This window comes from Squalius cephalus (assembly GCF_949319135.1).
Source record: "Squalius cephalus genome assembly, chromosome: 15".
Lineage (NCBI taxonomy): Eukaryota > Metazoa > Chordata > Actinopteri > Cypriniformes > Leuciscidae > Squalius > Squalius cephalus.
The window spans coordinates 15,613,348-15,625,367 of record NC_137136.1 but is presented as its reverse complement, the minus strand read 5'-3'; the positions used below and the strand labels follow the sequence as shown (position 1 = coordinate 15,625,367).

At 37.9% G+C, this 12,020-nt stretch overlaps 1 protein-coding gene across 1 annotated transcript in view; it reads left to right on the top strand.

Moving 5' to 3' along the window:
• Positions 1–4,007: 4,007 nt before the first annotated feature.
• The window catches only part of stx17 (syntaxin 17), a 19,823-nt gene continuing 11,810 nt past the window's right edge, over positions 4,008–12,020 (top strand). Inside the window, exons 1-6 of the mRNA XM_079894746.1 lie at positions 4,008–4,130; positions 5,057–5,249; positions 5,557–5,622; positions 9,940–10,165; positions 10,261–10,370; positions 10,459–10,509. Of these exons, the coding sequence (XP_079750872.1) occupies positions 5,124–5,249; positions 5,557–5,622; positions 9,940–10,165; positions 10,261–10,370; positions 10,459–10,509 (579 nt within the window). The 5' untranslated portion in view covers positions 4,008–4,130; positions 5,057–5,123. The remainder of the gene's footprint in view (positions 4,131–5,056; positions 5,250–5,556; positions 5,623–9,939; positions 10,166–10,260; positions 10,371–10,458; positions 10,510–12,020) is intronic.

The following is a 12,020-nucleotide window of genomic DNA, read 5'->3' as shown; positions in this document are numbered from 1 at the left end:
TTTTTCACCAGGTTTGCACACACTGCAGGAGGGATTTTGGCCCACTCCTCCACACAGATCTTCTCTAGATCAGTCAGGTTTCTGGGCTGTCGCTGAGAAACATGGAGTTTGAGCTCCCTCCAAAGATTCTCTATTGGGTTTAGGTCTGGAGATTGGCTAGGCCACGCCAGAACCTTGATATGCTTCTTACAGAGCCACTCCTTGGTTATCCTGGCTGTGTGCTTCGGGTCATTGTCATGTTGGAAGACCCAGCCTCGACCCATCTTCAATGCTCTAACTGAGGGAAGGAGGTTGTTCCCCAAAATCTCGCAATACATGGCCCCGGTCATCCTCTCCTTAATAAAGTGCAGTTGCCCTGTCCCATGTGCAGAAAAACACCCCCAAAGCATGATGCTACCACCCCCATGCTTCACAGTAGGGATGGTGTTCTTGGGATGGTACTCATCATTCTTCAAACATGTTTAGTGGAATTATGACCAAAAAGTTCTATTTTGGTCTCATCTGACCACATGACTTTCTCCCATGACTCCTCTGGATCATCCAAATGGTCATTGGCAAACTTAAGACGGGCCTTGACATGTGCTGGTTTAAGCAGGGGAACCTTCCGTGCCATGCATGATTTCAAACCATGACGTCTTAGTGTATTACCAACAGTAACCTTGGAAACGGTGGTCCCAGCTCGTTTCAGGTCATTGCAGCTCCTCCCGTGTAGTTCTGGGCTGATTTCTCACCTTTCTTAGGATCATTGAGACCCTACGAGGTGAGATCTTGCATGGAGCCCCAGTCCGAGGGAGATTGACAGTCATGTTTAGCTTCTTCCATTTTCTAATGATTGCTCCAACAGTGGACCTTTTTTCACCAAGCTGCTTGGCAATTTCCCCGTAGCCCTTTCCAGCCTTGTGGAGGTGTACAATTTTGTCTCTAGTGTCTTTGGACAGCTCTTTGGTCTTGGCCATGTTAGTAGTTGGATTCTTACTGATTGTATGGGGTGGACAGGTGTCTTTATGCAGCTAACGACCTCAGACAGGTGTATCTAATTTAGGATAATAAATGGAGTGGAGGTGGACATTTTAAAGGCAGACTAACAGGTCTTTGAGGGTCAGAATTCTAGCTGATAGACAGGTGTTCAAATACTTATTTGCAGCTGTATCATACAAATAAATAGTTAAAAAAATCATATATTGTGATTTCTGGATTTTTTTTTTTAGATTATGTCTCTCACAGTGGACATGCACCTACGATGACAATTTCAGACCCCTCCATGATTTCCAAGTGGGAGAACTTGCAAAATAGCAGGGTGTTCAAATACTTATTTTCCTCACTGTATATTTATTAAAACTGCTTGATGGAGATAACATATTCGAATGGTCTTAAATTGAACAAGATAATCAAACTCTTGACAAAAGCTCTAACTCTACCTCTAATTCTAATCTTAATATTGACCTGTAATGTTGAATTCACACCCTGAAAAAACAGTTATGACATTGCATAAAATTGCTGGTCAACATAAAAGACTTTCTAGTAGATGAAAAAGTGGGCAAAAGATCAAATAGAATTGCGTTGAAAGAGAAACCTGAGCCATATCTAAAAGTTGCAGATCACAGGTACCAAGAACAACACAGCAACCATATAGCTATGAAAACACTCAGAATGCATGGCAAAACACCTCAGCACTGTACGTGGCACAGGCAAACACCAATCGCATTTTCTTCAGAAAATGTAAACATTTATTTCTAATAGATTTTGTTTTGGCATGAAGTTTAAGTGTAGGCTGCACTGCCCTGTTTAATCTGTGAGGGGTATTCCAGATTCTAATCTCATCTGAAATAATGTGGTCTGGCCTTTTGAGTTTTAGGGTTCAAGTGAAGATGATGGTGATATGATGAAGATTGGTCCCTTCACAGGCACATGGTATTACCCTGCTACAGCGGGACTCCCCCTCAGCTGGTAGGGGAGGGACATTATGGATAGATGGAGAGTGCTGCTTCTTGTCAAAAGTTAAGACTGATTCGCTGAACACACTGCAGACATGCCAGGTTGTTGGGTTCAGATTCTCCACCTCAAAAGCCCTTTCAGATTCCACCACAAGCAATTTCAGTTTTTTTCCATCCTCCCACTCCTTCTCTCTGCCTTAATGTATCTCACGCTCTCTTTTCTCTATGTCTTTGCTCAATCAAAGTTTTATTGATATTTAAGATCACACATTTGTGTAAGCATATATTATACTGTGTAGACACGCACCCTTCTGTTCAAAAGTTTGGGGTTGGTAATATTTTTGGTAAAATGTTTTTTTTAATAAAGTGTCTAACGCTCACCAAAGCTGCATTTATCTGCATTAACTCTTTTCTATTTTAATATATTTTAAAATGTAATTCATTGCTGTGATGGCAAAGCATTTTTTTAGCATCATTACTCCAGTCTTCAGGGTCACATGATCCTTCAGAAATTATTCTAATATGCTGATCTATCCATGATACATTTTTTCAGGATTCTTTGATGAACAGAAAGTTAAAAAGAACAGCTTTTAAAAAAATAAAAATAAAAAATCTTTTGTAACATTATAATGTACTTACTGTCACTTTTGATGAATTTAACGCATTCTTTAAACAAATCTTATTGACCCCACCATTTAATGGTATATACTGTACACACACACACACACACACACACACACACACACACACACACACACACACACACACACACACACACACACACACACACACACACACACACACACACACACACACATGCAAAATAATAAATAATGTATAAATAATAAATGCATATTTCTATTATATGTAGGTTATACAAAATACATTAAGAAAACAATAATAATAATAATAATAAAAATACTAAACACTTTTTTATTATTATGAGAGTAATCAGTCAATTGGAGAGCAGAGGAGTGATTATCAGTCATGTAGATATGGTGGTTTACCTGTAATTGAGGCTTATGAAACTTGTCTGCACTGTGGCTTTTCACGCTGGTTGACTGTTTGTGTGGGTGATTTCTTTATAGGTTCTTTATAAACAGAAATGGTGGTTACATCTCTTTATATGTCATTCTTTTTGTGTACTATGTGTGTGGCTGGAAAATAAACCCATAGAGCCAGAGCTTTTCAAATAAGCCTTTGGGAGATACAGAAATAAAGATACCCAGAGAGAGAGAGAGAATGGGAGAGAGAGAATGGAAGGGAGGGAGGGAGCACACAGTGGGTTTGGTTGGATCTCAGTGCTCACATGTGGCTAATCCGTTGGTGTTCCCTAAAGCCGGAAACACTGATCATTGGGCCGCTGAGGGAAGAGCAGGTGTGTACCTTGTGTGTCTGAACCTTAATTATAAGGTCCTAATATATTTGCATACACAGAGGATGTATACACTATGCTTAAAAGGCCTGGAATTGTATTTGCAAAGTCCTGTGATCGGTGATGCAATTCTATAATCATTATCTAATCATGTTCTGATAACCTCCTCATTTCAAACCTCTGGACAAACATTTGTTTAAGAATTTCCTGGCATATGGGAACAGTTATGTAGCCTACTGTGCGTTTTTACACAACTCATTGAACATTGATTTGTAGGAAGGTTTTTTGGGGGCAGCTTAGAATCAGAAGGACAGTATGTTAGAACTCCACACACAACACTGGGTGAGAAGTTTTTTTTTTTTTTTTTTACAATGATCTCATATTTTTACCTCAAATAGATTTCTACAATTCATTTAACATTATAAAACGTTAGTGTTATCTCTAAAAAAGAGAAATGCCAATTTAAAGATTTAATTTAACATTGGACGTATGCACAGTGATTTTATAAAGGCCTATAATAAAATTAGACCTGAAATCCAAAGTTTAACTTTCATATATCAAATTTAAAAGTCCAAATGTATTTTGCTATTTAATAAGAAACAATAAGCATTTTTCGTAACTAAACATTGCTTGTTCGTAAAGTGGATGGTAAACATCTAATATTCGAGCACGTTTACTCTTTTAAAACATGATTAGTTCCGCATAGTCGGACACATTTTGTCGTTGCACACAGCACAAAGCGAAACCACTGTTTACAAAAACAAAGTTGATGACAGCGACTAAAATCACCTACAGATCGCTGTTTACCGTTTTCTCGACAGGTAAGGAAAGAGTTATTGTGAAACTGTAGACGGCAGTTTCATGTGTTTTACTATCACAGAGCTAAAAATGAAGTCTCTGTTGAGGAAGTGTAGCAAGCTAGCTGAACTCACACACATCTGTTTGCCCTAGGGATTTTATTATTATTGATTATTAAAGGTAAAATGTTAAATATGAGAAAATAAACGTTTTGTCAGCTAACATTGATAGTTTAACAGACTGATCTCGCTAAACGTGGTCTTTTTGACAGCTGACAATGTTTACATGTGACAGTTGCAGTTTAGTATTGATGTTGTGTGGTGTTACTTTTACCATGTCTTCTGCTCATATAACATGGTAATAGTAATACCGTGTTTTTGGACATATTTTTGGACAAACCAAACTTCAGTGGTATCGCCTATATCAAAGTACCATGGTATTACCAACTGATACTACAACTAGACTATACGATGATAACATCCCAGCACTTTTATTTTACTTTCTCATAGAAAAAACTTTTTAGAACAATCCCTTAATATTTATATTTCATCCTGTATTATCTTCAATAATATTTTTTATTAATAATATTGCTAACACTTGACAATAAGGTTCCAGTTCTACTACATTAGTTAACATGAACTAATGATGAAAACTACTTCTGAAGCATTAATTAATCAAAGTTAATTTAAGATTTACTATTACATTATTAAAATCAAAAGTTATATCTGTTAATATTATTTAATAGACCTGGGTTAACATGAACTAACAATGAACAGTTGCAAATATGAATAAATACTGTAAACAAATGCATTTCTCATTGTTAGTTAATGCATTAACAAATGCCAACTAATGGGATCTTATTGTAAAGTACCATAATGTTTAATGAAATGTTTAAAATGTAATAAAATTCAATTTTATATATTGAATATAATATATGACTCTCTTTTAGAGCAAGACTGAGTATGAATGGATGTGTTAAGCCTGTGACCTTTTAAGAGAGGTCATAAGAGACAGTCATGATGGCGGAGGAAGCTGGTAAGCTTCCACTCCGGCGCCTGGAGCCCCCCATTCTGAAATTCATTAAAGTGGCCATCCCCACTGACCTGGAGAGACTGCACAAGCACCAGCACAACATAGAAAAGGTACAAACACTCACACATGAACAGCGGCAGCAAATCCCAGCATATGGTCAACAGAGAGAGCCATGTGTCTGTGTGTGCGGTCACCATAGGGAGTCGAGTGCTGAAGATCTCATGGTGTATCTGAAATCTCTCCCAGTCAGTCTGCTTGAGCAACATATAATAGGATAACAGGGTATTGGGAGGTCTTGCATAGCCATGGAAACCTAGATTATTGTGAAATACCAGGCTGTGATCATGAAGAGACTTTATTAAATGTCCATAAATAGTTAAAGCTGTGAAATGAATTAATTGTGCTTCCTTGTTGCAGTTTCAGAAAAGCAGACAATGGGACAAACTGCACCAAGAGCACATCAACTCCAGCCGCACTGTCCAGGTATAACAAAAGTGTATCATAAATGAAAAACTTGGGAAATTATGGGCTATTGTGATGATTGGCGGTGATAACTACAGCAGTGTTTTGGTGTTGAATGACAACACTTCATGCCTGAACATGAAAGCCAGAATATTTCAGAGAATATCCAGATTTCCAGAAATCATGACAATTAATAAAATCGGAAGTTTTAAAAAAAAGAAATTAAAATCTATAGTTCAATAATATACACTGTGAAAGTTTGAAGTTAGGAATACTTTTTTAAAAATAAATGAAAACTTTTATTCAGGAAGGAAACATTAAATTAATTAAAAGTGTCAGTAAAACATTACTGAGCAGCAAATCGGCTAATTAGAATGATTTCTAAAGGATCATGTGACACTGAAGAAATTCAGATTTGCCATCACAGGAATAAATGACATTTGAAAATATATTAAAATAGAAAACAGTATTACTGTTATTATTACTGAAAAAAAACAATGTTACAGTTTTTGTATTTTTGATGCAGCCTGTGTGAGCATAAGATAATTATTTTAAAAACATTTTACAACTTTTGAAAAGTTGCATATGCTCATTTTGAGTATCTCTCTGGCTACTAGTAATTATTCTTGGGAGTACAGGCTCTATAAAATGATATATTCTTCTATATTATGTAAAATTATATAAAATTATATGTTAAAGTCATGGTCGCAACGTGTGGGAGAAATACCATTAACAGCATGGATGAACTTGGCGGCAGATTGTGTTTATTCATATGTGTTGTTTCAGTTCACAGAAAATATCTTTCCATTTCATTGTTGGTTTTGTTGATGTTCTCAGGGTAGTGCACTGGTTTGAAAACATTCCAATGTGCCACAAGGCACTGTGGAATGTTGCTTGGACAAAACATTCTTAGTGATGCAACAGGCTGTTGCTATGGTTAAGTTGTATAATAAATCTTCACGTCATATGGGCACAGTTCAGCCCAAAATGAACATTCTGTTATCTTTAATTCACCTTGTATGACATTCTTCAATGGAATTCAAAAGGAGATGTTAGGCAAGATGTCTGAGACAGTGGTTTTCAAACTTCTCGTGCGCTGTATTCCAAGTCTTCTGAAGTCAATAGATTTGTGTGAGAAACGTGTGCTATAAATAAATTGTCTCTTTTAAGTCATCATGTTGGTCAGGTTTGACCAGGCTAAACTAAAGATTAAAAGAAAGCAAAGTAATCTGTGCATCCACAAATGTATCTGAGCATAATAAAAAGATCTCATATCATGCTGTCATCCTGTTCTGATACAGCTGTGAGCGTGTCTAGATATATTAAGTAATGTTTGACTCAGGTCTCTGGTGTACGGTGTGGTGTACGTATGATGTCTTTTCTCTTCCTAATGGCCAGACAAGCATGCAGCCTGTGTGTTAATGTCTCTCAGAGTCTGTCCGCGTCTCTCCCGGGGCAGTCCTTGGAGTGTGTTGTGTGCCGTGAGTGTGTGTGTTTGACCTTAGCACCCAGGTCTGGTCCCCCCAGAGATGTCAGAGAGCTTTCCTGTGTCCACCACTGCAGAGAGTGTGTGAGAGCCTGCAAGTGTTTCTGTGTCAGCGCGATGTGGACGACTGACAATAGAAGGAAACAAGACAGACATTGTTAAAGTAGCTCCCATGGGACAGAAAGAGAGAGAGAGACAGAAAGCAAAAACCCTTAAGATTGCTCTCATCACACAACTATAGAAGGTGGATTGAGAGGGAGAGTAGAGTGTGTTGACCCAGATGAAGATTTATTTTGGCTGTCTTTGAGATCCTTGGTGTCCCCACCCTTTATTACACTGTACATCAGGGTTCACCAATCTCGGTCCTGGAGGGCCGCTGTCCTGCAGAGTTTAGCTCCAATCCCAATTAAACACACCTGAACCAGCTAATCAAGGTCTCACTAGGCATACTAGAAAATTTCAAACAGGTGTGTTGGAGCTGGTTGGAGCTAAACTCTGCAGGACAGCGGCCCTCCAGGACCAAGATTGGTGAACCCTGCTGTACATGATCAATAAGTAAGGAATAATTGACGACAGGCCGTTGAATTATTAGAAAAATAATGCACACCCGAGGTGGTAATGCGGTCACGACGCGAAGCGGAGTGGCCGTTCACCTCGGGTGTGCATTATTTTTCTAATAATTCAACGGCCTGAAGTCAATTATTCCGCTTATACTACAGTTACCACACCTCGAAACATTGTTCAGATTATGTATTTCAAGACGTTTGTAAAGTTTTTGTCATTAAAACGCTCTTGTATGTAGGTCTAATTTCTTACGCATCTAGTCCAATGCCTCCGTTGCTAATTCCAAAACGTCATTTTAGAGTTAGTAACGGAGGTTTGAGCCACTGATAGCAGACTAATGCTGGGACACACGACTAGCTGACACATTCTCTGACTGTTTTCATCGACTGCAGCAGATTTTAAACACCGACTTTGAACACAGACTGAATGCGCTGAACACGCGTTTGGTCATGATCAGATAAGTATCAAATTACATTCATAACCGGCCTTAAAGTGTGTCCCCGGCTTTATGCAGTTATTAATGCAGTTATTATAGAGAGATGTTGCAAAAATGAGACAGAAAAGCATGTGCGTCAATATTATTATTTATTTATTAATTCAATTCGTTATAATTAATTTGTTCATTCTTTTTTCTATTATTGACAGATGACAGTAGACTAGCCAAATAAATGAAACACAAAGCCCCTTTAACAAGTAGACCTATCAATAATTATTTATTTGTTATATATAAAAATCCGTACTGCAGGACTATCCATTTATTTAGCCTATATTCAGTTTAATTTTCTATTGATTATAGATGGCCTAGGACTACTTTATTTATTAAAATTAAACTGCATGTTTCCATTGATTGTGAAGCTAGACATTGAAAATTCCAGATCAAGCGCATGGGGCTGCATGTTATTTCTTGTTATGAATTGTATCCTATTTTCCGTTATTACCGTTAACTACGCGAAGTGATATGGAACTGTAATGCGGTCAAGACCTGCCTGGAACTACTTTAGCTGTGCGTTTCCCTGAAAATAATGCACACCTTAGAACGTTCTTCAACCAATCAGATTCAAGCATTCAACAGCCCTGTAGTATAAGTTATGACAATATATGTTTTTACATTGCTTTAACTCATCAAATTAAGTTAAGCAATTTTCAGCATCTTTTTATGAGTTATACAAGATTCAACTCATTTTTTAAAATCAGTTTAATGTTATTTAAGTTGGAATGACTTAAACATCCAAGTCGATTGTACTTAAATTTAAGGCAGCAACTTTTTTTCACAGCTGCAAATGTTAGTAATGTTTAGCACTCTCTGTGTGTGAATCAATTAAGACGGATGTTCCTGAGGATGATTATTCAGAGTGTGAAATGAGTGCAGTCGAGCGGAACACTTTGATTGGCCGGCTGTTAACTTTGACCTCTGTGTTCAATACATATGAATTGATCTGTAATCCCTGCTAGATGTTTGCTTCCAGACGTGAGCTGACAGGACCTGTCAAAGCACCAGTTTATTTTTATTTATTTATAACGTCTGGTTTTTGTCCAGATCTGGTTTGGAATTAATGAGAAAATAAATCATTACAGGGTTCTCATCCTTATAGAAAACTTGAATAAATTGAAAAAGTTTGGACAAAACCCTTTCATCTCCATGTAGAAACACAGTATTAACCTCTTAATGTTTTTCTCCCTGCTGAATTATATTCCATTGATTGAATTTTGCTGTTTGGGAGTGTAAAATCAGTGTGTCTGTTTAGAGTCTATTTGAGACTGTGCTCTGACAAGAAAAAATATAATTATTTAAAATAAATCTAGTAATCAATCATGAACAACTGTAAAGGGCATGGGAAAGCAATGGAAATTCATTGGTCAATATGTGTGGGAACCCTGTGTTTGTTATAAATATTTATATTTTTAATTTTAACAACTTTTGCACACTCACACAAACATGTTTAAGCTTTGACTGAAAACTTAAAGTGATAAAGTTGGCATATTTAAACTTAAAGTGAATGAGAATGTATCTGGATAAATGTGTTTGGTTGTACTTGCATGGAGTGAAAAAAAGTGTGAGCAGTTTTGGGTTTCAGATCTTCGACAGTACTGTGTCAGATGAGGGTCTTTCTTTACAGTGTTGAAATGTGACATAATCATTCAGAGTGTTATATATTTCGTATTATTTACCACATTTTTGATGCTCAAATGAACAAGTCAATGTTGTGTAGAAGGAACATGCTATATAGAGGTTTTGAATAAAATCATGGATCCACTTATCACACAGACTTTCTTTTTTCTCTTTGTAGCAGTTGCGATCTAACCTGCGGGAGATGGAGAAATTGTGTGGGCGGGTCCGCAGCGCTGATGCCGAAGCTCTGGAGACACTTGTTCAGCCAATCAGAGATCGAGCCTCCACTGCCATTCAAGAGTTCCTACAGATGCATTCGGATTCTGTCAATAGGCCTTCCTTTCACGAAACCATCGGCACAGACTTTCACGAAACTATCGCCACTGACTCGGATAAATTGCACAGTATGTGTTCCTTGGTGTGTCTGTGTTTTATGAAGTTAAACAAGATGTGTGTGTGTTTTTTTTTAAAGCATTTTCCCTTTCATGTGATGGGTTAGGTTACGGTGAAACAGGTGTCCCCGGTTCCTCTGTCACTCAAGCACAGCTACTCCTGCCTGAAATCGCTTCAGAACAGAACGCCGCTGAGTCCTGGGACACTTTAGCTGAGGTAACACAAACAAACACTTACAAACACACAAATATATTTGAATACAAAAACATTCAATGTGTGTGATTGTTGTGGTATCTTTGTTTAGGACCTGCTGGAATTGAATGGTTTAGTGCAAGAGTTCTCCACTATTGTTCATGTGAGTATCACATGTCTATGGAAATTACTCATTCTTTGTTTGTTTTTTTGGAAAGAAGGGAGAGACAGCGTGAAAGTATTTATGGTGTGTATGTGTGTTGATAAAGGGTGCTTACCAAAACCCTTAGGTTTGGCAGAGCTGTCAGACAAATGGCTTTGTTTCCTGAGAGCCAACAAGGTGGTATTATTGATCCCATCAGTGTGTGTGTATGTGTGTGATTGAGAAGACATACAAACATTGGTGACAGTCTGTCAGCTATGCGCTAACCAGCGAGGATTAATGAGAATCCATGCTGGATAACAGCCATTATTAGAACAACGTGCAATTGGAAACTGGGTGGAAAAAAGGAGAGATCATGTGTTTTTCGGGATGTGCAGACAGTGTTCTTATTCTAGGTCCGGCGCCATGAGGGGGCACAAGGGGGCATTAGCTCCTCAGAGCTGATTTGTGCCCTTTCAGTCCCAATTTGTGACCCCCCTACCCCCCACCAACAGAAAGCAATTTTAACCGGTGGGGTCAACTACCAATATGGCCCCCATGATGGCCCCCTCAAGAATAATGAATGCCCCTCCAGTTCATGTGTCCTGTTCATTCATTCATTTAGAAATGTATAATTTATTTTATATATATACGTACACACTTGTATACCATTTATTTATATATTGATTGATTTCTTAATTTCACAGCTATTATTCATATCCTAGTTGTTATTTATTATCCATCCATCCATCCACCCACCCACCCACCCACCTATCAACTAAATTGTTCTACATATGTACTGTAATAATGTTCTGCATTACTTTAAAAAGTAATGTTCTCACAATAAGAAATGAGATGATTTGGTGCAAAAAGCAACTCTTGACATAGTGAACTTATGGGGAAAATGCTTCAAAAATGCCCCTTAAAATATCAGTTTATTGAGTATGTTTCCCGTCATCCTACTTCATGTGAATCAACCTCCAAGCTTAGGGCTACAAAATCTTAATATCAGTAACAGTTGATAATGGCTGTCTCTAAACACTTCACACCCTGTTGAGAAATGAGGATGGGATGTGGATGGTGGTAAGTATAATATGATAGCCAGGCTTATTAGCGCTTGCCTCTCTGTAGAGGACACCCACCGTATCGTTTATTCTGTTAACACTGAGCCAAAGATGAACCCAGGAGGTCTGCTTGTGTGACTGTGTGTTCTCTTGAGCATCCTTACAGCTTGTGAGCAGACGGTGCTGATTACCGTCTACTCCTGAGGGAGGGAGAGAAAAAGAAAGCCATCAATAGCTTTCGAACCCAGTCATTAGTGAGTGTCTTTAAATAGTCTGTTTACAGGGTTTAGAGGTAAGGTGTGAATGGATGACTAATAAATAAATGCTTATAGGATTTTGATTAGTGATTAATGTTTTGGCTTGTCCATCAGTGATAAATTGCATCATTATTACACCAACAGAAACCAGGTTTAATTGTAAGGTTGTTGTTTTTTCCATCCATCCATCCATCCATCCACCATCCATCCA